The sequence below is a fragment of the Gadus morhua genome, chromosome 2 (assembly GCF_902167405.1).
Source record: "Gadus morhua chromosome 2, gadMor3.0, whole genome shotgun sequence".
In the NCBI taxonomy this organism is placed as follows: domain Eukaryota; kingdom Metazoa; phylum Chordata; class Actinopteri; order Gadiformes; family Gadidae; genus Gadus; species Gadus morhua.
This window is the reverse complement of record NC_044049.1, coordinates 1,281,766-1,309,609: the sequence shown is the minus strand read 5'-3', so window position 1 is coordinate 1,309,609 and position 27,844 is coordinate 1,281,766. Positions and strand designations below refer to the sequence as shown.

General features: G+C 50.8%; 4 protein-coding genes across 10 annotated transcripts; 1 reads left to right on the top strand and 3 right to left on the bottom strand.

Moving 5' to 3' along the window:
* Positions 1-307: 307 nt before the first annotated feature.
* LOC115556652 (inward rectifier potassium channel 2-like) lies at positions 308-3,244 on the bottom strand. Its single transcript, XM_030373827.1, has one exon. The coding sequence runs from the start codon at positions 3,101-3,103 to the stop codon at positions 1,745-1,747; it is 1,359 nt and encodes a 452-aa protein (XP_030229687.1). The 5' UTR covers positions 3,104-3,244; the 3' UTR covers positions 308-1,744.
* A 3,260-nt stretch (positions 3,245-6,504) lies between these two features.
* On the bottom strand, positions 6,505-9,599 carry LOC115556678 (inward rectifier potassium channel 16-like). Of its 7 annotated transcripts, none has more exons than XM_030373838.1 (4): positions 9,475-9,599; positions 9,046-9,081; positions 8,555-8,879; positions 6,505-7,808 (listed from the first exon to the last, which is right to left on the bottom strand). In XM_030373838.1, the coding sequence occupies exon 4, from the start codon at positions 7,780-7,782 to the stop codon at positions 6,520-6,522; it is 1,263 nt and encodes a 420-aa protein (XP_030229698.1). In that variant the 5' UTR covers positions 7,783-7,808; positions 8,555-8,879; positions 9,046-9,081; positions 9,475-9,599; the 3' UTR covers positions 6,505-6,519. The 7 variants fall into 7 exon arrangements, with proteins under 7 accessions (XP_030229698.1, XP_030229719.1, XP_030229728.1 ...); XM_030373859.1 differs by having other exon boundaries at positions 8,555-8,602; XM_030373868.1 differs by lacking the exon at positions 9,475-9,599 and adding an exon at positions 9,343-9,462.
* A 1,556-nt stretch (positions 9,600-11,155) lies between these two features.
* Positions 11,156-21,406, top strand: LOC115556664 (5-hydroxytryptamine receptor 3A-like). The gene is made up of 9 exons (XM_030373830.1): positions 11,156-11,378; positions 11,792-11,937; positions 12,050-12,094; positions 12,488-12,594; positions 13,079-13,248; positions 13,614-13,729; positions 14,243-14,453; positions 14,813-15,001; positions 20,093-21,406. The coding sequence occupies exons 1-9, from the start codon at positions 11,327-11,329 to the stop codon at positions 20,332-20,334; spliced, it is 1,278 nt and encodes a 425-aa protein (XP_030229690.1). The 5' UTR covers positions 11,156-11,326; the 3' UTR covers positions 20,335-21,406.
* A 782-nt stretch (positions 21,407-22,188) lies between these two features.
* otop2 (otopetrin 2) lies at positions 22,189-26,806 on the bottom strand (the record flags this gene model as incomplete). Its single annotated transcript, XM_030342394.1, has 6 exons — positions 22,189-23,295; positions 23,647-24,494; positions 25,030-25,175; positions 25,412-25,470; positions 25,579-25,715; positions 26,383-26,806. Coding segments are annotated over 6 exons (1,785 nt in total), but the record flags the coding sequence as incomplete, so codon positions are not given.
* Positions 26,807-27,844: the final 1,038 nt, after the last annotated feature.

The following is a 27,844-nucleotide window of genomic DNA, read 5'->3' as shown; positions in this document are numbered from 1 at the left end:
TCCAGTCACTTCCAGCTCCGGGGTGCGGCTGGGTCCCACAGTGTCCTGGCTCCGACTCTGAGCTGTATTGCACGTGCTTTGTCAGGTTTTGCAGGAGCTGTCCGGGCGGTCGGCCGTACATCGCTCCGACCGTAGTGCTTCTGGTCCCATTGTCACTGTCCTGAACTGTGTCAATGCAGAAGCTCCCCACTGCAGTCCGCTGCCGGGACGGCATTTTAAGGCTCACGTGGCGAGTGTCGCTATACTTAGACCAGGAGAGCATGCATTGAGGAGCATGATGTGCAACGACCCCCCCCCCCCCCCCCCCCCTCCCCCCTCTGTCCGTCCCGCTCTCTCTTCACAAAGACAGATAAAGTGTGTCTACGTGTGCAAACGTACACAAAAACAGATTCACTCACACATGCATGCATGCTCAGTCACGCACACATTCATGCCTGCGCAGGGATGCGCTCGCAACACACACGCCTATGCATGCATGATGAACACATTTGAGAGTAAGAACGATCAATAGCACAGAATAAACCAGTGGATTCATGGGAATAGGCTCGTAACTTTGCTTTGAGACCTTCTCATGGAGGTTCTTCCTGCGACTGGGTTCTTAACTGACCTAAGACTCGTTCAGAGCACAAGATGCAGTGTCATAAATATTTGGCCTGTTAAGCCCTTTGAGACTGTAATGGTGATTAAGGGCTATACAAATAAAATTGAATTGAATTGAATTGATGCAAGTACACTGAGTTTGGATGGTAATTATCGGTCGCCTCATTTTGTTTTAATTCAATGGTGTAGTTCTATTTTTTGGGAGTTTCGCTTGTTTCTTTTTTTGAATACGCCATTACCACCAGGAAGCTCAGGTGAACATTTTGAAGGTTTCGTCAAAGGACATAGTGGGATCAATAAAACAACAGGTGCGGACTGCTATGTTGATATTCTATCACGGGCCAGTTGAGACATTAGATTTAAATACATGCTTTGGGTTTAAATCAATGCCTTCATCTATTCTACGGCAGAGACTAACTCTCAAGAGGACGACAACATGCACCGACACGGATGGGCGCCCCTCGTTTCCACCCGCGGTGAAAGGGGATCCACAGCCTCCTTGATTCATCTCACCAATTCCTCTCCATAAATAAAAGAACGCATGCTCTGGTGACTCAGCCGTTCAACGCTAACCCCAGAGGACGTGACCGGTGGGGCTCTAGTCCTCGCCCAACCCTACACGGACCTCTCAGTGTCCTTTAAGACACGAGCCTTTCCTTTCTCTGGTGCCACAGACTTCAACCGGAGGCCAAAACAACATTGACTGTTGTTCTGTTACTTTGGTCCGTCCTCGCAGTTCATTAACATATCAAATGTTTTGAATATGAAGGCCGGTATGGTTAAGAAACGGTTTACAAGTAGGGTTTAATAACTTCTCATCCAGTGTGTCACTTAACAGCTGTTTTAAAATGAAAGCGTAGCGTGGATGTCACAAACTAGAGCAACCGGAACGGTGTGTTAAGTCAACGTACAACGTACTTTTGGAACAACGCGGAAGCGAATGGCTCCAAAGTATAGAACCGTCTATCTGTCGTCGTTGACTCAATTATGGGGGGTATTGGTTTTCGTTGGGGGATACTGGCGAGTAGAACATACAAAACACACCAGCTTTGTCCGTGAACACTCGACTGCAGTCAGCAATTAGGAGCCACATTCATCCGACCGGTAACATACTCTATGGTAGTAGTATCAACCCCCTCTGCGGTCATATCTCCGACTCTATTCTCAAAGGCCTCGCCTCTGGGGGCACAGAGTCCCCATTGTCGTCAGAGTCCGACGCGGGGTCGTCCCTCTCCATGGCCTCCAGAGCCACGTTCTCAAAGCCCCCCTTGATCTCCGCCGCCTCCCCCCCCTTATCCTTCACCACCTCCTCCTTCTCCTCCTCCCCCAGCTCCTCCTCCTGCTCCACCTTCTCCAGGGCCACCTCGTTCTCGTAGCAGAAGGAGTTCCTGGAGCTGGCGGCGCTGCTCTTCCTCTCGGCCAGCTCGCGGGCGCTGCAGTGCGGCGTGCTGGGCACCTCGTAGGTGTTCTCGAAGCGCGAGTAGTCCACCTTGTAGTAGTTCTTCTCCTCGAAGAGCACCGGCTCGAAACGGTGCCCCCACAGCACCTCGCTGGCCACGTAGGAGCTGCGGCACTGCGTGGTCATGGCCGTGGCCTCCACCATGCCCTCCAGGATGACCACAATCTCAAAGTCGGCCGTCTGGAGGTCCTGCTTGCTCAGCTCGTAGAAGGGGCTGTGCTCGTCGATCTGGTGCACGATGGTGATGGGCGACACCAGGAAGATGCGGTCGACGCCGCTGTCGAAGCCCACGTCGATGTCCGCCTGGTCCAGCGGGATGAACTCGCCCTCGGCCGTGGTGCGCGACTTGAGGAGCTGCGCGCGCACGTGGGCCTCCACCAGGTGGCTCTTCCTCAGGTTCCCCACGCGCCACATCAGACACAGCTTGCTGTCCCGCATGGCCACCGTGGCGTAGTGGCTGAACACCAGCGTCTCGTTCCTCTTCTTGGGCTTGGCCATCTTGGCCATGACGGCGCCGATGATGAAGGCGTCGATGATGCAGCCCACGATGCTCTGGAAGACCACCACGAAGACGGCGATGGGGCACTCCTCGGTGACGTAGCGGTAGCCGTAGCCGATGGTGGTCTGCGTCTCCACGGAGAAGAGGAAGGCGGCGGTGAAGCTGTTGACGTTGGAGACACACATCTGTTTCTCGCTCTGCAGGTCGCCGTAGCAGAACGCCACCAGCCAGAAGACGAAGCCAAAGAACAGCCAGGACATGAGGAAGGAGAAGCAGAAGACCAGCAGCATCCAGCGCCAGCGGATGTCCACGCAGGTGGTGAAGATGTCGGCCAGGTAGCGCTGGCCCTTCTCGCTCATGTTGATGAACTGAACGTTGCAGTGGCCGTCCTTCTTGACGAAGCGGCTCTGGTGCAGCCGCTGCGTCTGCACCTTCTTGGCGTTGCCGTTGCCGAAGCCGTTGGGCAAGGCGGCGATGGCGGCCAGCTTCATGCCGTCCTCCTCCGAGGACACGATGCTGTAGCGGTGGCTTCGCACGCTCCCCATGGCCGCCGTCGGGGCGGGGGGCTCCGGCGCCGCCTCCGCTGCCGAGAACAGTCTGAGCTTCTGGAAGAAGCGTTGGAGAAACAGGTTTGAACGTAGGGCCGGGACTAACTCAAGCTGGAAACGTGGAGGACGGGACCCCGAGATCCTGATTGTGGCGGGGGGGGGGGGGGGGGGGGGGGGGGGTGGGGTAGGGGGAGGTCTGCGGTGCTGTTCTTGCACTAGTCCAGGAGTGTGCACTCTTGGCGTGGGCGGGTCAGTCCTCCTTCCTGGGGGCTTCGGGCCTCATCAGTTAAGTGTGCTGTGGAAAATACAGACAGAAGAAAATGGTGTTAGGCTAAGTGGCAGAAACCAGAGCAAAGATCATTGTCTGTTGGTGTGTGGTTACCCGATGTTTGAATAATGCATTTATGACGCCAAGACTCTATTGTTTGGACGCAATTATGGGCAGTATAAAGTATCTCTGTGTTTGAATTCAGAAATGAGGCATCAGCATCTGTGACACTTTCCACCGAAGCATCAAATGCAAGCATGTCATTGGCCGACAAAGCAGGGAATTGAGCATTTATTATTTAATGTAAGTATGAATTAGTAGGTCGGTCCGCCAAGCCGTGAGTCAAATTACAGATCAAGTTCATGTCAGCTCAGTTCGTACCTCAAGTGCAGGAAAGAGAGGAAACACATTACAACCGGGTGCAAAGCATCAAGGTAAACAATGAGATCACTACAGTCGCTCTCCTGTAAATACTTAGTGCATTGATTATCCTGTTTGATTATCTGACACCTGGTACAGTAGCACACATCCTGTGAGCTTCAATCTCCTCTGTTGACATTACACAGTCATAACACAGTAGCAGCCAGTAGAGATGAGCTATAACCAGGGTTGAAGTAAACCACACATTGTTTAACCAAGGCCTCAACTGGAGAGTGGAAAACATCTGCGTCAAAATGGAGTCTGCTGAGTGGTAACACACACAGTGCTCTCTAAAGCCTCTCAGACGAGCGCGGCCTCTGTTCCCCTGCGTTCTGTCCTAGCACCGGTTCTGATGTCACGGACCACGCTGCCAAAATCGGATTGAATACACGACGCAGGCTGCTAATGAAGTAAGGGGCCTAGGCCATCAGAGAGGAGCGTCCTGCCACCGTCTGATGGGGGCAGCATGGAGGGACGGGGGGGGTTGACTTGGTCTGAGAGTACAGTACAGTCGGCTCCGTTAAAGTGCGACACTGCGGTCTACACTGGGCACACAGGGGACGGCAGACATGTTTTATTGCTGCCGAAACAACTGCCTGTCACCCGAAACTCCAGTCCATCAGCGCGAGCTCCACTGTCACAGAGTGAAGGTCAGAATGGCTATTGTGGGTCTCAGCAGCGGGCTCAGAGAATCCTGTCGGCGCTGGGGGTTGTTGTTCAGAGAGGGGAAGGGAGGAGGGTTCAGGGGAAGACGTGTTGAAAGAGGTCGAGAGAGTGCGGTGATCGACCGTTATTTGACGTTTGACGGGATAACATCATTTCGTCATTTTTCCTGTCCGTCAACTGTCAGGTCTATTTATACCCGGGGAAAGTGATTACAGGTCATTTGGGACGAGATGCGCACCGCCCGGCTAAATCCCTCTGCATCATCTGTTTTTCCCGACTAATGATGTCACTGCTAGGTAGCAACTGACATATGGAGGCGCGGAGCTCAGCACGCGGGGACGGCGCCTCTACAGGAGTCACTTACTAAAGGCTCGGTCCTGGTACGGATCAGGCTGAAGCATGAGCCTACAGGCCAACTTAGGGAGAAATGATAGCCCTCCCAATGTATACACCAGGGGCTCCCCGTCCCTCATCACAGGGTGACTAAAGAATATGTGCAATTAGGCTGCAAGAGTTCTAAATATGTTCAATGTATAACATTCAGTCAGTGTAAGAGCAACTGGACCCAATCACAAATAAACTAATTAGGGGCGCAATTAATCAGTGAGACCGTATCCAGTGACGCAGGGCTGTCGGTTTGTCAGTCTGCAGCAGAAGCAACAGAAGCTGTCATTGCTCGTTTGCATACGTGTGCTCAATAGGAGAGATGGAAACTGGTTGCATAACGGTGCTCTATTTCACATGAGATCAATCGATAACTCATTGATAATATCCGTTATGACCTAGAGAACACACCTCTCGCTTTATTTATATTAAAACAAATACGTGTATTTTAATGGATGTTCATTAAAAGGACTGTTCATAAAGAAAGCATCGGAAAGGTAAGACTTAATTCACTTTAAAAGTTAATAGCAAAGTTGGGGCAATGCACTTGCGACCCGATTAGAAATAGATCTCGTATATTATCAGGTGAATAAGAAGCAGAAATAATGCGTGCGTCCTGAGTAACGCACAGGCGACGCACATCCACCTCGGTCCATACTGCACAACTTTTAAAACAGCCTTTCCCAGAGATGGGTTAGGCTTATGGTAATTGACTTCAGTCACACGTTTAGGAAAACAACAAACACATCAATTGCATGCCCACAAAAATATATATATGCGGACATATATATTGACACGGTATGATTCTCAGGTGGGCCTACCTGTTAGTTCCTGTTGCACAAATCTCCCGCTTTTATGGTTAAGCGTCTCATGCAAAATAACATTTCCAAATCTGGTCCTTTTTCTCTTGGCCGTTATTTTAAACGCACTCAAATTAATGTCAGACATTACAAATTGTGCCATAACACGTTTCAGCGATACTGAAGAAGTTGTTTGGGTTTACAAGGACGCACTTTAAAAACACACGTGCCCGTCACCGCCCCCTCGGAGCCAGCCGGCCAATAGGAAGCTGGAGCGCCTGCGGATCTCAAGTGATGACGGAGAAGCCATGCCCCCTTGCTCAGCCGAGCGTTGGTGCAGAAACTCCATCGCGTTCAAATTTAGATGGGCAGACTGACTAATCAATACAGTTATCATTAAAATAACCCTAACCCTAACCCGACTGATAAGTGTCCTAAGACACTTACTGACACTCCCCTTATTAAACTGTCGGGTGTCCTGTGTTGTCTTGTTTGTTTGTTTTGCTGCCGTTGAGGGAAACCTTTTTGTATTGTGCATTATGCGGGGCTGGGATCATGAATAGCAGCTATGAATGGAAGACACGTGATGGTGACATAAGAACTCAAGAGTCAAGAGCACACTCACTTACTTACACGTTTTATTTATACACAGAAATATATGAAAGAACACCCCCAATGAACCCAATCCCCGATAGAAAACCACAGAAAGGAAAAATACATGTCTAACAAGCCTCACCATTTCATGGTGAGGGACACAACTACATAAATAACACCCTAGAAATGCATAATCTTAAATATAACGTATATTATCTTTATTCACACAGGGTCTTTATTCAGTCTTTATTCACACAGGACCCCCCCCCCCCCCCCCCCCCCTAGAGACGAGCCTCCTGAACCACGCCCTGACCCGGGTCAGGTCTGGGGCCCCGGGGTCTCTGTGTCTTCCCCGTTCCCCCGCGGGGGTCTCGAGGCCCCTCGGTCGGCCCCGGGGCCGCGCCCCTGAGGAGCTGCTCGGCGCTGAGCCGGGGGACCGGGACCCAGGAGGTCTGGTTGAACAGGGCGTAGTCCGCCCTCAGGCCCTTGGGGCCCTGGCGCAGCATGTCCTGGAAGCGCTGGCCCCAGCGGATGTCCCCCACCGCGTAGGACGTCCTCGCCTGGTGCAGCGTCCCGGTGGTGTCCCCCGTGTAGGTGAAGGACACCACCAGCTCAAACTCCCCCTCCTCCTCCTCCTCCTCCTCCTCCTCCTCCTCCTCCTCCTCCCTCAACACCTCCACCTCCTCCCCCTTCCCTTCCGGGCGCCAGCGGTACAGCGGGCTCCCCGGGCCCAGCCGGTGCACCACGGTGGCGGGCGTGGCCAGGACCACATCGCGGTCCAGCAGCTCCAGGTCCCGGTACGAGACCTCGACGGCCCCCGAGGGCCGGGTGACGTAGCGCACCACCTGGGCGCGGGCCACGCCCTCCACGACTTGCTTCCCCCGGAAGTCGCCGAGCCGCCAGGAGAGGCAGAGGGCGCCGTCCCGCAGGTTGACCACGGCGCAGCGGCTGAAGCCCACCGTCAGCGCGCGGGGGCGGGCAGACGCCATCTTGGCCACGACCACGCCGATGACCACGGTGTCGACGAGGCAGCTCAGCAGGCTCTGCACCGTCACCGCCGCCACCGCCGCCGGGCAGTTCTCCGTCACGCCGCGGAAGCCGTAGCCGATGGTGGCCTGCGTCTCCATGGAGAAGAGGAAGGCCGCCGTGAAGCTGCGCACGTTCGCCACGCACGGCCCGCCGCCGCCGCCGCCGTCCGGGGGCGGGGCCAGGTCCCCGTGGGCGTAGGCCATCAGCCAGTAGAGCAGGGCGAACAGCAGCCAGGACAGGATGTAGGAGAGGGAGAAGAGCAGCAGCATCAGCCGCCAGCGCGTCTCCACCAGGGTGGTGTAGATGTCCAGCAGGTAGGGGCTCCAGCTGCCCCGCCCGTCCCTGAAGACCACCTGGAAGCGCCCGTCGCGCTTCATGAAGCGCAGGCGGCGGGGGCGGCGGCCGGGCCGCGGGGGGGCCGGCGGGGGGGGCCGGTGGCCGGCCAGCGTGTGCACGGTGGTGGTGGTGGAGGTGTACGTGTCGATGCTGACGCGCTCTTCCCCGGCGGAGCTCATCTTAACCCGGGCTGACCTTCGACCTCCTGGGGGGGAACAAGGTGGAGGCCGGTTGAACGTTGAACTCAATTTGGTGTGTAAGTGTTTCTTAAACGGCATCTATTAGGAGCGTGAAATACAACTACACAGATAAGTGACTTAGTTATAATGATCAACTTCATGTCATAAACTTGCATACCACTTTTGAAGCTTATCTTTTCAAAAAGGATACAGATAATAACCAAGATAATAAATGACAAATAAGTAGGACATGGGAAATTGAACTTCAAAACAAACAGTTCCATAATTGTGATGCAGATGTGTAAAACACATTTCACCTTGATGAAGTATTGCTCAATCTATTTATTTGAGTTACTTCATTTCAAACTCTTCATTCACAATTCTTCAAGTTTCAAAAAGGTTTTTTATGCCCAGTACGGACATTCTCAAAGGTACCACAGGTTAAACTCAAAAGGATATAATATCATCTGAAAAAAGGTAGGTGTGAAATTAAGATTACATTAACATTAAATGTATTACATTAGCAAACCAAAAAACCAACCACAAACATTCTGAATGACCCTTTCATTCTCTTCATGTTTTAATTGAGCATGGTTCGTTAAGCAACAGGTTCACATTCCCCCTTAAGGAAGGTAAATGATTATCTTAAAATCACCTATTAAATCTCTGCTCTCCAAATGTAACCTCAATGACTCTGAAACATTAGGTCGCTTTATCTGAACTGTAAATTTGTCTGCACATAAGACTTAATAAATCGTATCCCTTCACTTACCTCAACGATGGTCTGAATCCTGATGAGGCGCTAGTTTACCTTCCTACCCTGAGTGTGGACAAATGTCTTGTGAGCTTTTTCACTTGTGAGTTAAGGTGGGTTTACAACCATGTTTGCTATCTTACCATCAGGAAGTTGTCTTTATAAGGGCGTCTTTATGGCTCAAATCGAATACTTGAGGATAGTTGGTCAATGTTTGTCTAGGTTTTATGGTAAACAAGACAGTGTTCCTCTTGTAAGTTTATAAAGCGTCTTTAATTATCCTGGCTCATCAAAGTCTCAGTTGTGTAATGTTGCAACTCAACTATCAGTTCAGTCACCGGTTCTGTCAAAGACACAGACAATACGAGATTGGAATCCTACTAATCAATGAGTTCCGCCTCACGAATGCAATCACAAACATTCATGTAGACAGTAAACATATCTTGTGTATGTATCTTATGTGTGTTATGTGTGTCATGTATATGTAAGCATGCTGTAGGCCTACTCACCTTGACAATAAACCTGGAATCATAACTCCACAAAGGCTGAACGAGATAAGCAGAGTAAACAGATTTGAATAAACTACAAAAAGAACAAACAAACCCAATCTGGCAGAGCATTGGATTATTGATTCACTAGTCGTATCGCAAAGATAACATCATAGTGATACAAATTAGAGTAGACGTGATCGATCATCATCACAAAATGTACAGAAAAACCAAGACCCCTACGCTCACTGCTACGCCTTTATCAACGCCCATAACACATGACTACAGGGTGCCTGGTTCAGCCCTCAGACTGCTCACCTGTAAACGCTGTCTGACTGTTGCACACCTGTAGACGCTGTCAGCTGCTCACCTGTAAACGCTGTCTGACTGTTGCACACCTGTAAACGCTGTCTGACTGTTGCACACCTGTAGACACTGTCAGCTGCTCACCTGTAGACGCTGTCAGCTGCAAGGTGTTTGTCTGCTGCAAGGTGTCTGTCTGCTGCAAGGCGTCTGCCCGCTCTGGTGACCCTGAAGGCTCTGTACGGGCCCAAGGCAAAGTCCCCCCCCCCCCCCCCCCCCCCCCCCCGCTCAATGACCGCTAATCAGACGACCTCAGCTCTCTGGAGCTCACTTTATGGTGCATGCCGTGTTTCGATGGTGTACGCCCCCCCAGACACAAAGAATATACCCTCTGTGTTTGTGGGGAAGTAGAAATGGAAGTCTGAGAGTCGATGGTATTAGCCCACTTTATTCCATAATTCATTAGACAGAAAGTTAACCTTTGCTCCTCTGTGCGTATCGACCGGAGGACTTCTTTACTTCTGTGTCCTGGTTTGGGATGGGGTGAACCCACAGGCAGATAAGGAGTTCCTGAGCGACCACTCAGATCCCTGACTGGAGTCCGAGGGTGTCCCGACGTGAGCACAGCGCGGCCGTGAGGGACATCTTCTGCTAGATAGCGACTTGTCTGGAGATAAATGGTAAACACTGTGGTCCGTGACACCCCTTCACGTGACGGGACATTCTGGGAAGAAGATAAGGAACATTCCTTCGAGAAATAATTGACTAGTTTCCACCAGCAGAAGTGAAACGACCGCCCCTCTTAGGAACAACCACACTTAATCTATAAATCAGAAATACAGACCTGGTCCAAAGGATTTGCTCGCTCAGAGTAAGAACTGTTTTCAATTCAAATTGGTAATAATAATAATTGTACTAATCGGTGACACAAAATATTGTTTTTTAACCTCTGTAACAATAACAACTGTTCCAAAAAAATAAGTAATGATGAAAGAATGGTGATTATCTTGTACAAGACTATCTTGTAAATAGTTGAATTAGAGTTAATTAGAGAAAAAATATTTTTACGGAGAACTCTTCACAAATAATCTTTAAATAACTCCCAACTTTAACTACAGCAGTGTTTGATTGACTTGATGATGTCATTCATTCTTCTCCGTCCCAGCAGCTGTCACAACAGAGGCCTGCCCCCGGAGCGTTGTCTTTTCATTCAGCCTTTATCACATCTTCACCTCACGTGTGTGTGTGAATGTGTCTGTGTCTGTGTGTGTGCTTGGTTCTGTGTGTGTGTGTGTGTGTGTCTGTGTGTGTGCTTGGTTCTGTGTGTGTGTGTGTGTGTGTGTGTGCTTGGTTGTGTGTGTATGTGTGTTGCTGTGTGTGTGTGTGTGTGTGTGTGTGTGTGTGTGTGTGTGTGTGTGTGTGTGTGTGTGTGTGCATGTATGCGTATGCATGCACATGTGAGTGTGTGTGCGTATGTGAGTGTGAGCTTGCATGTGTGCATGTGTGTATGTGTGTGTGTGAGTATGTGAGCGTGCACGCCCGCGTGAATGTGTGTACGCGTGTGTGCGTGCCTGTCAGACGTTCACATCCACCACTGCCGCCACACACGGTCTCTTTGTCCCTCATGCAGAATGACGAGGTTCATAAAACTAATTAATGCCCAGCTGGAGCAGGAGCCATCTCCTATGGGCCAACACATAGTAAACAAACCAGTCCTTTGCCGCGGCCTGTGAGTTGTTTACTCAGCATAGAGGACGGGCCCCGGGGCCCGTCCATCGCATTGAGCATCCTATTGTCTCCCATTGTGGCCGTGAGGCTGCAGGCACTTGGTGGGGTGTGTGCTCACGTCGCGCAGGCTTTTAAAAGGTGCCCCGGTCGGCAGCCCGTCAGGATAGGGACGGCCAGGGCAACTCATTTGTCATCAGTTTGACGTTTGCCCGCACGTTGATCGAGTCCTCTCAGAGGCCTGTGCCTTACTCTGACTCTAAGGGCCGGAAGGATGAGGGGTGGGGGGGTGTCCACGCTGTTCCTACTGATACTTCTCAGCACAGGTGAGTGTCACTCTGAATATCAAATGTTTTTCTAGGAGTTTGTCTTTTAAACGCACTTATAGACGATAAAGGGGTTCAACCCGTTGAATCCCTCCTTGTCACTGGGACTGCTTACTTGGTTGGGATTAGGACCCATTAGGACCCCGCGATTACTTGTGCTTCTTTGTTTGCGCGCGTGTGTGTGTGTGTGTGTGTGTGTGTGTGTGTGTGTGTGTGTGTGTGTGTGTGTGTGTGTGTGTGTGTGTGTGTGTGTGTGTTTGCATGTGTGTGTGTGTGTGTGTGTGTGCGTGCGTGCGTGCGTGCGTGCGCGTGCGTGCGTGTGTGCGTGCGTGCGTGTGTGTGTGTGTAGGATGTGCACCGGTATGTGTTGCTGTTCTATCCCCTACTGACCGGGTCCATTGGTGTGTTCTTAGTGTGTGCGAGGGCGTCTGCCGCATGTACGACTCGTCGCTGTCTCGCCCAGGCTCTGATCGACAGGAAGCTCCTGTCCCAGCCCCAGACCGACCAATGCAAACAAACTCTGAAAGTTCCCTTCATCGAGTACCAAACGCTGTCCGTTGTAAGTTTCACCCTTTACGTTTTCTACGTTCTTTATCCTAAAACAGCAGAATACCAGCCCTTCTAAAAAAACAGAACCGCAACAATATAAGATCCATGTTATTTCACCGTAGGACACAAAGAATCTTCGCTTCACCAGTAGGATGCAAGCCCGGATGGTAAGTTTGATCTTTTGATGTATTTAAAGCTTTAAAGGAGGTGTTTGTGGGCGTCATGTGGCTCAGGAGATAGATCGGGCTGGCTGGTAACCGGAAGGTTGCTAGTTCGATCCCCAGCTCTTCCTAGCTGTGAGTGTTGAGGTGTCCCTGAGCGAGACGCCTCACCCTGGCTGCTCCTGACGAGCTGGCTGTCGCCTTGTACGGTTGACACCGCCGTCGGTGTGTGAATGTGTGCATGAATGGGTGAATGTGAGGCAGTATTGTAAAGCGCTCTTGAGTGGCCGCTGGTTAGAAAAGCGCTGTGTATACGCAGTGCGTTTACCATTACATAAAAAACATAAATAAAGCAGGATATTGAACCAAACATACTAACGCCATCCAAACCAAAACCAGGAATGGACCGACCCCGAGCTGGCCTGGAACCGCTCAGAGTACGACTATGAGTCGGTGGTCCTGCCAGTGGACAAAGTGTGGACTCCAGAACTCACGGTGACTAACTCGTGAGTCCTGACCCTCCTAAAACCCACTCAACCCACAGCGTGACCCCGCCGACGTCAGGAACGCAGTTCACCTAAACTCTGTGTAGCCCCTAGTCTGGCTATTGCCAGACCAAGCTCGATTGAGCTTGGTCTGGGGAAGCCGCTGTCGTTTCCCTCAGAGAGGCGTGATCAACGGGCCTAGTTCCACTGACTCTGTATGCAATTGGCTGCTTGCCGTCACTTCCCTGTCGTCATTGTGTTGAACCAGCCAATAGCGCACACGGGGTGATTGTCTCCCGCAAAAATGTATCGGAAGCAGAAAGAATTGTATTGCTCTTCTCCAGACCCTTCTGCAGGGCGGACTTAAATCACAGACAGAATGGGCGGGGCTACCCAGTCTACGTAGCTGGGTAGCCAGCTACGTAGACCCCCCCCCCCACCCCCCACACCTCTTACTAACTTATCGTAAGTTGTATGTCTGTCTGCTCTGTGTCTGTGTCTTCAGGATGAGTCTGGTGCTTCTGCACGGCTCCAAAGACCTGCTGGCCTCCAGCGACGGTACGTTGAAGCACACAATGTCCTTCATCGTGGTGGTGACCTGTGAGGTGAACCTCTTCAGGTACCCCTTCTCCTCGGACATGTGTCCGGTGGCCATCGAGGCCTGGTCCAAAGACGGTGAGCAGCAGACGCCGCTCGTCCGTTCACCCACAAATGTCTTTGAACACGGCCCGGCCGCCACGTTATCTCACACACACACACACACTGGTGCTCGCTCACACGCACACACACACACACACACACACACACACACACACACACACACACACACACACACACACACACACACACACACACACACACACACACACACACACGCGCGTGTGTATAATAATAAAATGTATTATTATACACACACACACACACACACACGTGTGCACACACACACACACACACACACACACACACACACACACACACACACACACACACACACACACACACACACACACAGATGTTAAAGAACGGACCATGTGATGCAGGGTGCGGGATGGACCTCAAACTAAAGGACGTTCATCTCCTGGACGGGGAGCAGGGCGACTGGAGCACGGACTGGGTGTGGGTCCAGAAGAGAGGGGCCGGTCAGCACTTCCTCATGGTGGGTTTCAGCCTCCATCACCTCCTCCATGAAGCGCCAAACTCACCTTTCTACTCCCATTTTTTACATTTAGGGCGTTTAGCAGAAGCTTCTACCCAAACCGACTTGCAATAAGAACAATTTGTCTCTGTCGGTACAGCTCAGGCGGTAGAGCAGTTGTCTTGTAACTGAAAGGTTGCTAGATCGATCACCAGCTCCTCCCAGCTGAGTGTTGATGTGTCCCTGAGCAAGACACCTAACCCTAACTGCTCCTGAAGAGCTGGCTGTCGCCGTGCATGGTTGACTCTGCCGTCGGCGTATGCCGAGTGCCAACAATCACAAGCACAAATTTTAAGTGTGCAACACACAATAAGTGCGTACATTAAGTGCCCGGACGTAAATACAATAAGAGGGGTGTGTGTGTGTGTGTGTGTGTGTGTGTGGCTATGCAGAGTCCCGGTGAACTCTGAACAGGTAAGCTTCTCCGAGGGGATCCCAGCAGGGCTGTGATGTCACCTTCGTCTCCCCCCTCAGGTGTCGCTGAGCACCAAGCCCATGAACCCCTTCATCTCCCTGATCCTGCCCAGTATCCTCATCCTCTTCGTGGACGTGGTGAGCTTCGCGCTGCCACTAGGGGGCGGCGAGAGGAACTCCTTCAAGGTCACCCTGGCGCTGAGCTTCATCATGTTCCTCCTCATCCTCAACAGCCTGCTGCCCGGAGACAGCCAGTGCAGCCCCATCCTCCGTCCGTGGCGCACACACTCTTACGCACACACACACATTGCCAACACACGCACACATGCAAACACACACGTGCACACACACGCACACACACACTTACGTTCACACACACAAACACTTGTGCTCACTCAAACTCACACACAGGCATACACAGACACACACACGCACCTAGCAAACGCATATACTCAAACACAAACACACACACACACAAAAACACCCCCACACACACACACACCTGCCTACACAAACACCCACACCCACACACAGACACACACACAAATACAATGACACAGTTGTGCGATCCCCGTGTTGAGTTGCCCTCCGGTGGATGTGACTGGCTCTAACCGTTCTCCCTGCCCGCAGGCATCCACTTCTGCGTGTGTCTGGTCTTCCTGGTGCTCAGCATGACGGCGTCCATGCTGCTGACCCGGGTGGCCAAGGACGGCCTCATGATCCCCCTCCTCTGCTGCAAGAAAACACCGTCCGCCCCGTCCGAGCCCGGGGAGGACCCAGACGAGGAGGCATCGGCCAGGGGGGAGGGGGAGAAGAAAGGTAACGCTCCCATGACACACGGACACACACGACACGCCACCAACACGTACGCTTCTAGTGCAACGCACAGAGATACAGAGCGGACGAGAACCAGACTGAGTTTAGAACATCATTTACATTTGATATCCACATTCAGGCCATTTAGTAGAGGCTTTTATCCAAAGCGCCTCACAATACGTACATTTGTCAGAAGACAGAGAATCAGCAATATATATCGCCGTCGGTACAGTAAGGATGTTTATAGAACCAAGTGCAAAGCACTAACAATCACTAGGTTAACTTCCTCGTACACAAAGATAGCTAGGACAAGATGCTTCACAATACTAAGTACTTTTTTTTTGTGCAAGGACGTACAAACTACATGCATATTAACATTAAGAGTACAAATACGCACTTCAGCAACCTGGCTTGGTGAGTGAGCCGCCTCCCTCCAATCAGCACACGAACCGGAGCTTACTTAAAGCCAAAATGGCACTTAAACCGAACAAAACCCAGCTTGAGAGGAATCCACAGTCTTGTTCCTCCGGGTGGAATCACGTCACCCAAGGAGACTGGTCTCTCAGCACACGCGAACCAGGAGAGCCCTGAATGAGTGCGGAAGCAGGCTTTTTAAAGCCTGCTTCCGCACTCATTCAGGGCTCGCCTGAATGAGCGGGTTTTGAAAGAGTCTCCTGTCGAGTGTGACTCCGAGGTACATGGGTTGGGAGTGCTTTGAGAGTTTGTGACCCTCCCATGAGATGCGAAGTTCTTTACCTGCATCTCGATTATTAAGATGGAAGCTGCACACTTGGGTTTTTGATGGGTTGGGTCTCAGGTGGTTGTTATGTAGTAGGTTGTCATCCCTTGGCGGGTGCTTTCCAGGACATGCTCGATCTTCTAGAAGTTCTCCTGTTGGGTGGTGATGCAGAGGTCGTCATGAAGCGCCAACATTGCGGAGGGAGGGGTTAGCCGTCGGTGTAGATGTTGAAGAGGAGGGGGGCCAATACCAGTGCTTAATTTGTCAAGTGGGAGCTCCCGGAGCGCTGAGGACGAGTAGAAAAAAAGCGGCGGGGGAGGGGGGGGGGGCTCTGGTGGGCGCTTTCGAACAACCCACACTTATTTAGTCAACATCGCAAGAAATTAGCCTACTAAAGCCTCGTGAATGGGGATGTACCCAGAAAAAAATAGTAAACATATGTTAGGTTGGAGAGACACACAGCCACACGTTATAAAGTTTACCGTTGTTTACTAACAGTTGAGGAATATGTCATGCACTCGCAGGTGCGTCATTGAGTCATTGTATTCTCAACACAACAAAATACACCAAGTCCTTGAAAATGGATCTCCGTCGCATCAAAAGATGAAAACAAATAGATAGGCTACCTCATAGATTATAGTAGGCCTAGTTAGAACAACAATCTGGCATGACAACTTGGCCACGTTAACAAATAGATACATATTATTAACCAGAACAATACCAGAATACCACAAAAACCATAATAATAATAAAGTTAATTGCACACAGTATTAGCCCCTCACACACACACACACACACACACACACACACACACACACACACACACACACACACACACACACACACACACACACACACACACACACACACACACACACACACACACACACACACACACACACACCAGATCCAGCTGGCGGAGCGCACGTCAGAGCTTCCGGAGCGCGCTCCCCCTTGCTCCCCCTCAAATTAAGCACTGGCCAATACGCTGCCTTGTGGTAGGCCGTTCTTTTTGGGCTTTCCATTTGCTCTTCTTATCGTTTAGTTGAACGAAGAAGCGCCTGTTGTTGAGGAGGCTTTTGTTGACTTGGCACAGGTCGAGGTCACCAGTCATGTCAAAAAAGTTTCCTGATCATGGTGCGGTGCTGGACAGTGTCGTAGGCAGCGGTGAGGTCTATGAAGGCTGCTCCGGTGATGAGATTGCAAACAAAACCGTCCTCAATGTGTTGGGTGAGGTTCAATAGCTGCCCAGCACAGGAGCATCCTGGTCATCCTGGAACCTTTGCTCCTGCAGCCGCTAGTTGATATGCTCCTTCTCAGTGAGGGATTCCTCCAACAGGGTGAGGGCAGAGTCTGTGTTGGAGGTGTCCACCTGCTGCGACTCACCTGACCCTCTCTTCCAGGCTGCTCATCTGCTTCTTCTTGTCCCGAAGCTGTTCCTGCAGGTTCTCCATCCTGTTCTGTAGGTCATTGACCTTCCACTCCTTAAAGAGCCCATGCCATTAAAATCACATTTTTCCTATTGTTTGTTAAATAACATAGGTCTGAATAAGTTTGTGAGCTGTGGTAAGTTTGAAATCTATGCAGTTTGTCTGCTGAATGCAATAGGCAATGAAAGGAAAAAGGCAGAAGAAATTAGCCGATCTGGATAAGGTGACACTGTGACGTAGCGTTGTCAAATTATTATTCATGGCCCTGCCCACTTGGTTGGTTCGTAACCACCCACAAGAATTCTGAAGGAGTCGTGATTGAGCTAGTGCTAAATGCTAATGCGTGTACGGTAGTTGCTTAGTTCGTAGTAACAGGCTAGTTACAGAATTTTGAATGCAATGGCAGAACGACATCGAACTACATGAACTGCGACATGCTGCCTGCCACCGGTTGCCGCGAGGCACCACCGCCGCGAAGCACCACCGCCCGGCAGCGGGCAGCCGGGCGGTGGTGCCTCGCGCCGGCAGCAGGCAGCAGGCAGCGCACGGTTCTGTCTACTACAGATTGATGTGGAAGTGGAAGAAACAGAGACGTCGGAGAACCCGACGAAGTCCTTTGTGATTCATTATATCGTCTGGACGTGCACACAGCTTTTGGCCGTGATAATATGTATTATTTGATATAGATATCTATGTAGTATATGATATTATTTAGATATAGAGCTCCAGGACTGTAACGCAAGTGTTGTACACTTCCTTGTTATTTGGATAACCGTTCTGCTGTTGGTGTGATGGCGCATAACACGTCGGACTCTCGTCTATGGTATTTCTACAACTAGACCCGTAGTGGGGGTTATCTCAGCCATGGTTGAGAATGAATTGGGGGAAAGGAACTTTGGCTTTGACTCCCTGAAGTCATGAACCACGACATGGAGGAGAAAGGGATTGTTGACCGCGGTCGTCTCCCGCCGGAGCCTCGCTGCCGATGGACCATCGCCTCGGCTTCAGGATGCGGTGATTAGCGCTGACCGCTGCCGAGGCGGCGGGAAGCAGGGCTCAAGCGGGATACATTCGCGGCCAACAATCCTTTTCTCCTCCATGTCGTGGTTCATGTAGCCTACTTCAGGGAGTCAAAGCCAAAGTTCCTTTCCCCCCAATTCATTCTCAACCATGGCTGAGATAACCCCCACTACGAGTCTCGTTGTAGAAATACCAGAGACGAGAGTCCGACGTGTTATGCGCCATCACACCAACAGCAGAACGGTTATCCAAATAACAAGGAAGTGTAGGCTACAACACTTGCGTTACAGTCCTGGAGCTCTGCTCTATATCTAAATAATATCATATAATACATAGATATCTATATCAAATAATACATATTATCACGGCCAAAAGCTGTGTGCGCGTCCAGACGATATAATGAATCACAAAGGACTTCGTCGGGTTCTCCGACGTCTCTGGTTCTTCCACTTCCACATCAATCTGAAGTAGACGCGGTCGTTTGAGATTCATAATAACCTATCGTCTGGAGGCTCACACAGCTTTTGGCCGTGATAATATATATTATATATTATATGATATAGATATCTATGTATAATATGGGTTTCTAAGAGCCATTACGATACATCCACCGTAAACAGAGCGCATGGTACCGTGGCTACAAGCTGCTCAGGGCCAGGTGATAATATATACTATATATTATATGATATAGATATCTATGGATAATATGGGTTTTTACGAGCCATTGCGATACATCCACCGTAAACAGAGCGCATGGTACTGTCAGTGGCTACAAGCTGCTCAGGGCCACACCCCCACCCCCCTCCTTGACCTGCCTTGACACGCCCACCGTATACAGAGCGCATGGTAGTGGCTACAAGCTGCTCAGGGCCACACCCCCACACCCCTCATTGACCTGCCTTGACACGCCCACCGAAACAGCGCGTTTGAGGGAAGCTCAATGTGCGACTGTTTCGGAGTGACTGTAACTCTGCACCACGGCTGAATTTCGGGGACGTCTTTGAATACTGTGTTTGTGGCCCACTAATACCTATATTAAAGCATCATAAAATAGAATGGCATGGGATCTTTAACCTCCAGCATGTCCTTGAGGTCCTGGATCTCGCCGTTCAGAGTAACCTTCTCCTCGGGCCTCTGATGGATCTGCTTGGTCCTGTCGTTGAGGTTGGCCCGTTGTTGAGCCGTTGGACCGCCTCTCGGAGAAGGAGGAGTTCCGTTTCTCTCTGGGTGGCAGCCACAGCTCCGTTGGGGCGTCCACTGGAAAACCAGTGGCTCGGTCGAGGCTCTGCATTGGGGTTCGTTCATCCATTGAAAAGGAAAATCTGTAACTTGGTCGAGCTGCCTCCATTGGAAGTCGGGCGTTCACTTAAAAAATGGTCCGTAGCTTGGTCGAGTTGCCCGCATCCTCCACCATATCTGGTAACCCGGCTTGGTGAGTGAGCCGCCTCCCTGACTTAAAGCCAAAATGGCACTTTTATTGAAACATGAATTATATTAATATTAAACCAAACAAAACCCAGCTTTGGAGGAATCCACAGTCTTGTTCCTCCGGGTGGAATCACGTCACCCACGGAGACTGGTCTCTCCGCACACGCGAACCAGGAGAGCCCTGAATGAGTGTGGAAGCATGCTTTTTAAAGCATGCTTCCCCACCTGCTTCCCCACCTAATCTTCCCCAGGTGCTCCGCGTTTCAATGACTGGCACCAATGCTCTTACTGGCGCCCTCTGTGCCAAATCTGTGGTACGCCTCCACAACCGGCCCCCTGGGCCTCAAGGGGGCGCTGGGCCGGAGACGGGTTGCCACAGCACATAAACAGTGTCAGAGTAAAAAAGGTAAAAGAGCAGTGAGGCTCTAAGCCTGCGTACCTCCAGGCGTTGTCTCACTCAAACGTTGCTCCACCCAGATCCCGGGAATGAGCTGCCGGAGTTCTCAGGGGACCGGCTGCAGCTCCAGAAGGTGGTGGACTTCCTGGAGGGTGTGGAGGAGGAGAAGCAGCAGAACGAGAGGTTCTACCGTATCGCCTGCCGGCTGGACAAGATATGCTTCTACCTCTACATGCTGATGTGCGTCGTGTACTTCTGCTTGCTCACCTACATGTTCACCAGCTACCCCTGTGAGATCAATCACTTTTCCTTCTGGTACTGACCAGGGAATTCATTCTGCTCATTCTGTGCCACATTTGATAACTATTTAAGTAAGTAAGCAAGTAGATACTTTACTCATCCCCTTGGGGAAATTCAGGTATCCAGTAGCTCACGAAGTCGAAAGACAATTGACAAACAACCAAATTGACAAACAGTAAACGCCAATCAAATAAGTCAATAAAAGTTTTTTAAAAAGTGAGCAATAATGTACATTATTAAAATGGCTATGAATGGAGAGAATGATAAAGTGACGTGGTTGGAACTCATTGAAAAATAATCACACAAAACTCGGTAGTCCTATAGTCACGTATGCATGAAATTAAACTTCGGCTTTTGGACTTTGACCGTTATATCTTTAATGCTCTTCCTATATTCACTTTTTAGCCACTCTAGTGTGTCAGTGTCCTTCTCATTGTAAACTATTCAACAATCAATAGTTTAAAATGACAGCCAACGCGTGGAGATAATCCATGCTCCTTCCACGACTGTCGGTCCCATTGGGAGATATTTCGATATACATGTATTGCTTCATGTCATAACATCTTCCATTCCTTATGTAGCGTGAGTGTTTGCGTTGATACGGGTTCTCCGGCTCAAGCGTGGCCTCGTTTTGACCACTTAACGGTGTGGACACAAAGCATCGCGTGCTCAGATGGCTCAGATGCGGTTCAGTGTTCACTCTGAACCGTCCATGTCGCGCCCCCTGCTGGTCACCGGCCTCCCGTCCTGCCGCTCGATATGACAGGAGGACGTCCGTGCAGACCGATGTGCAGAACGGACTGTGATGGCTTTATAAATAGACACCAAACAACACAACTCGACCTGCCAGACACCGTGGGCCCTCTTAGGGCCTGAGCTGGACGCAATGCGGATGGAAAGAGGTGTGTGTGTGTGTGTGTGTGTGTGTGTGTGTGTGTGTGTGTGTGTGTGTGTGTGTGTGTGTGTGTGTGTGTGTGTGTGCTTGTGTGCGTTGCAATTAAATGGAAATACAAAAACGCCAAGAGGGAAGGAAAAAGAGGCAGTTATTTCTAGAAACTCTCACACACACACACACACACACACACACACACACACACACACACACACACACACACACACACACACACACACACACACACACACACACACACACACACACACACACACACACAGGGCCGTTGCACCAAATCCTGGGCCCCTATACACGAGGTACTGATGCCCCCCCCCCCTCGATTGTTGATGGGGGGGGGGGGGAGACAAGGCCATGTGCGACTCCTAACACTATGGGCTGGTGGACGATTCGAATTTTTTTTTTTTTTTTTGCCATGGGCCCCCCCTCTGCCTTGGGCCCCCCCACGACTGCCTCACTTTCCCCCGCAGTCCGTCGGCCCTGCACACACACACACACACACACACACACACACACACACACACACACACACACACACACACACACACACACACACACACACACACACACACACACACACACACACACACACCACAAGATGCCTACATATATGTATATACACAAACTTTTAGGTCAAAGTTATTATGAATGCATCGTAGGAATATTATGGCCTCTGTCTGCCTCTGTATAACCCTGTATTACACTATATACTATGCTTTACATTAACCATAAGATAAGTAACTGTAGACCGGAGGCGTTACCCTGAAGGTTGTCAATAGTGTGTTCACCTATCCCACAGAGGAACTCTACCGCCCCCAAGTGGCCAAACGGAAGGCTTGCATACATGTAAGAGTTGGTTGTTACCGCGAAAATCGTATGGACTTTGAGTAAATATCAACGAATGTGACAATCGATCTAATAAATTGATCAATGCATGTATCAGAAGAACGATGTTTTCTTTTATCATTTCAAGTTTCAACTTTATTCGTCATAAGCGCTATAACAGAACGAGGGGAAGTCATGCATGGCAATGAAATGCTTGAGGCGCCCTCAAGAGTGCAAGATAACAAGTAGTGTAACACGGTGTAGCTGCATAATATACAGATACAATATATTTATATATATATGCATATCTACGTGTATATATATATATATATATATATATGCTATACAAGTGAGGTTAACAAAACAAGATAGGTAATAAAATAGAAGAATAAAATATGAATAAAATATATATTTGAATATGAACAGTGCAACTGTCACAGAGTCCTATATAGAGTTGGCAGTAGAGTTATTTCTTGTTGAATCACAGTTCGGTAAAATAAAAATAAAATTATAAAACAAGCTATTGAACTGTAGTACAAATTACACTATACTCTTTAAAGTACTGACTTATAGGATGGCAGCATTAAAAATAACATTGAATCAATCAGTATTTCCCTTCCACTCTGAGATTCTTCACAATCTTGAGATCCTTCACCTCTCATCATGAGCTGATGTCTTCACAGTTGTACTCCTCCCTGTTCTTCCCAAACTCATCAGCATGTTGATGATCAGCCTAATACACTTCGTCTCATTTACGTCAGATCATTCATTATATCAATTTGATAAATCAGCATACCCCAAAATATTCCGGTTAGCATTCCTACCCTTATTCACACGTTTTTTTAAAGTTTGATTTGCACTGCGCATCTTTCGCTGATGCCGGCCCATGGAACTCTTTCCGGGGAATCGGGAATCACGACATGCCTGATGTCTTCTGATGGTGGAGGGGATCACGGTCGTCACGGAGACCGTGGAGCGGAACCCAAGTCCCCATGGAGACCGTGGGGCGGACCCCGGTCGCCATGGAGGCCGTGGGGCAGCGGACCCCGGGCGCCATGGGGGCCGTGCACGGCGGCGCTATGACATGAGGTACACCTCGAAGAGGCTGGCCACCGAGTGCATGCGGTAAAAGATTCCGAAGGGGAGTCCGATGTTCACGACCGCGGCCCACATGGTGAACTTGTAGAAGTCCGTCTCCACGCTGTGATCGAACTGGGGCCGGGCGCCGAAGGCCGGCATGATCCAGAGCTGGAGAGGGAGGGAGGGGGGAACACAGCACGGTGTCACAGCTGTCGGCCCACTGCTGTGTAAAGGATGAAGCCCTCTAGTGGGTGTCTGTGTGTGTTTGTGCTTGTTCAGGTACATACTACATACCTACACAAATACCTACACTGTAGTAAAGTAAAGTGAAGTAAAGTAAAGTGAAGTAAAAATTATCATATTTTTTTGTAGGCTTCATTTCTAAATCTCTGTTGCCCGCTGACCGTTGCTCCGTGGGCCGGTACCGGCCCGCGGACCGGTGGTTGAGAACCCCTGCATATATATGCACAGTGATATACATGTCAGTTTGGACGGAGGCTGGGCGGGCTCAGTACTCACGATGACGTTACCCAGCAGCAGGAAGGCGCAGACCTCCTTCAGCACGCGTCTCTTCCAGGTCAGCCGGTGCCGGTGCTCCACGGGCGGCGGCAGTTCGGCGCGGCCCTCGGGCGACGGCGGCGGCTCGGGCCCCGGCTTGCCCTCCATCTCGGGGTCCCCCAGCTCGCCCAGCCCCTCGATGACGTAGGGGTTGGAGAAGATGGTGACGGGCGCCGGCTCGTGGTGCGGCTCGCGGTGCAGCCCCTCGATGATGAAGAGGTTCTGCAGGCCCAGCTGCACGATGGTCATGAGGGCCCAGGCCAGGTTCAGCCCGTTGAGGTAGCCCCGCGCGCCGGTGGCCACCACCGCCACGATGGTGAAGTAGCTGATGACGAACTGGCCCACGGACGCCGCCACCAGCAGCCCCACGTCCAGGCTGCGCGTGGGGTTCTTCTCCGACAGCAGGTCGCGGTGCTCCAGGCGGAACACAGCGAAGCCCAGCGCGCTGGCCACCGACAGCAGGCACGCGATCACCAGGTTGACCACGAAGTGCATCATGACGGCGCGGTCCTTGCGGGCGCCGCTCTCCTCCTTCTCCATGTCCACCTCGTACACCACGAAGGTGGCGAGCCCCGCCACCGCCAGCACGGCGCCCAGGGCGGGGCCCGCCAGCACGTCCCGCGCGTGGAAGCGCATCTTGTGGTGGGCGTGCTCCTCGGTCAGCCGGCCCACGTTCCTCCACATGACGTAGGCCATGGCCGAGGCGAAGAGGCTGTACTCGATGTTGAAGGGGTACAGGTAGTAGTACGCCTCCTTGAAGATGCTGCACGAGGAGTAGCTGCACTTGCAGTTGTCTTCACCGTAGCTGGCTAAGGGAACGCACATGCACACACACACACACACACACACACACACACACACACACACACACACACACACACACACACACACACACACACACACACACACACACACACGTAGACACACACACATTCACACGAGGCACACGTTTACAGGCACACATTTACATGCAGGCACACACGCACACATTTACACGCAGGCACACGCACACACACACACACACACACACACACACACACACACACACACACACACACACACACACACACACGAATTATTGAAAAGGCTGCCATTGAATTTCCTCCCTTCAAAAATTGTATTTCAATTCCGGTTGTCTACAAAACAGTATTTTATTTCTGGTGAGATGATTCGTGAACATCTGCACTTGCAATTGAAACTTTCCTATTAAGTTCATGTGCTAAGTTCCTGAAGCTCTTTTTGGCAGCTACCGTAACACCATAATTATCAACAGCCTCACTTGTAATTGGCTTCGGATCGACGCCTGTCCTCAACGACCCAAATGAGGTGAAGTGTTTTAATCACCTCTCAGAATGTACATCCTCCGTGTAGACAGCTTAGAGGTGTTGTACGTATCATCCGTCGGGATGTCTGTCTGATGGACGGACTCCTCGGTCACCGCTGTCATCCACAGAATCAGATTGGTGGCGAGGGTTAGCATGAGTCCGCAGCTGAACACCGGAGCAGAGAGAAAGCAGGGGTTAGGGCCGTGACCAAGGACCTAATGCAACGTCCGCAGTGTCCTTCGTCTCTGACTGAATCTTATTTCATCCTTCGAAAATAGTTGCTTCACTTATTCTGCTGTTACGGTGCCGGACTGAAGCAATTGAAAGCGTATGTTATCACCAAAGTGGGGTGGACGTTAAATAATCGTTAATAATAAATCAATTTATCTAAATGCTCATACCGTGTGATGTTTCGTTGAAGCTGCACACAATCCTTCGCGTGGAACCAGAGGAAGTACGTCTGAAAGCAAACCGGGGCGCGACGTCATTCAGAGGGACCTGTCACGCTGTCGTCTGCTGAGGCTCACCCTAAGGACCCTAGTGATCAGACCGCCCAGGTAAGACTCACCTGGACGAACAGGAACACCGCCTGCACCACCGGGAAGGCCACCTTCACGGCCGAGTCGCAGTGGAGGTAGCCGGCGTAGTTCGCCACCTTGAAGACGTCCATGATCAGGCTGAGCAGACCGAACAGAACCAGTCCCGCTGCGGGGGACGCACAGACGGTAAATGTTAAACAAACTGCATTTGTGCAGCTCTATTCTGACCAGTGGCCGCACAAAGAGCTTTACAATACTGCCCAACATTCACACATTCGTGCGCACATTCACACAACGATGGAGGAGTCATTCATGCAAAGCGACAGCCAGCTCGTCAGAGGCAGTCAGAGTGACTCAGGCCTAAAAAAAAAAATTGTTTGGTTCCAGTTTCCGACCGACCCTGTCAAGTTATGTGCGACCCAAATTAATAATAATAATTATTAATAATAATAATAAATAATAATAATTGATGCAAACTATAATTACGTTTTTGTACAGCACCTCTTCATTCTGTACAAGGATGAGCGAATTTTCTCGTTTTTAAATTAAAACAACCTACCTATCATTCGCTGCCTCTGGAAAAAATAAAATAAATTCCCCTATCCATGACCTCAACTGACAACCAACAGGAACCAAACTTTTTTTTTTTTTAGGCCTCAGGGAGACCTCGACACTCAGCTAGGAGGAGCCGGGGATCGAAATAGAAACCTTCCGGTCAGCCGCCAAGCCGCTCAACCTCCTGAGCCACAGGTCGCCCCTCCAGGTCAGAGCTCCAGGCCCGTCGCCCTACAGACATACGTCCATGCTTGGTGTGCTCCTGTATGCCTCCGTACCCCTGAGCCAGACGGGGCCGGCGTGGCCGTCCTTGTAGAGCACGGCGTGCTCCTCCTTGGAGGTGTACACGTGGTAGTACAGCATCCACAGCGTGGTCATGAGGATGATGACGATGAGGAACACCTGCAGGTCGGCCGAGCCGAACAACGCGCTGTTGAAGGTGGAGGCGGAGACCAGCGCCGTGCCCAGGATGACCAGGTTCAGGAACACCGTGCCCGACAGCAGCCAGCCCCAGTTCCTCGTGCGGTCCCGGGGCGAGGCGCCGTGGCCGTGGCCGTGGCCGCCGCCGTGGGACGCGTCCAGCGCCAGCTCGGGCTCACACACGCCCTCCTCCGCGTTCTCGCCCGGCGCGCCGCCGGTGCTGCTGCTGTTGGACAGACGGTCCTCCTCCATCTGTTTGGCAATCATCCTGCGGGGGTCACAGGTCAGGGGTCACAGGGGTCTCAGGGGGGGGGGGGTCGGGGGTCCAGTCAGTCACACACACCTGTCCCGTGTTTAACACTCATCCCTCTCTCGGCAGTGCGGGCGATGAGTGACTTTGACTTTGTGTTTTATGGAGAGGAGCAGGTTGGACGGACACGCCCCCGGAGTGACTGTCACCTGCCAGGTACCCACGCCCAGAAGGAAGAACAGCACAATGGGAAGCGCGCCGTGGCCACCCGACCAGTCTCCAGCCACAGGCCTGCCCTCATTAACAAGTGTTGCTTCATTTTGGACTTGCGATGGAATAACCCTGATATATACTACTGATCAAAAGTTTGGGGTCACTCAGAAATGTCCTTATTTTTCAATGAAGATAACTTTGAATGAATCAGAAATACAGTCTAGATGTTGTAAATGTGGTAAATGCCTATTCTAGCTGTTTACTGCAGATTTTTTTTATTGAATATCTACATGGGTCTACAGAGGCCCATTTCCAGAAACCTTCACTCCTGTTTTCTAACCTACATTGTTTAGCTCATCGTGATAAAAAGGCTAATTGATGTCTAGAAAACCCTTGTGCAATTATATTAGCACAGCTGCAAACTGTTGAATAAAAGTGAGAGTTTTCATGTAAAAACTGAAATTGTCTGGGTGACCCCAAACTTTTGAACGGTTGTGTAAATATAATGAACTGCATTGGCTGAGAATTCACAAGCAATCTCCTTGTGCGGTCATTAGCGCGTGTGTGCAGCGAGGAGACGATCACACAGGGAAGCAACTGGATCACAATACTCCGTTCAACAACGAGGCCAAGATATACCCGCCTGGATCACCCAAGATAACATTTAGATAAATACAAATACAAGTGAGTCAGCGTGTGTAACCCTACCTGGTCTCTCGAGGTTCCCAGGGGCCGACTGAGCATCCCAGGCCTTTATACCAATCCACAGCGGGCCTCGTGGGTGGAGGTTGTGTACAAAGGGGTCATAAATGTCAATAATTCTGTTATGATCAACGCTATATTATTACCACACACAC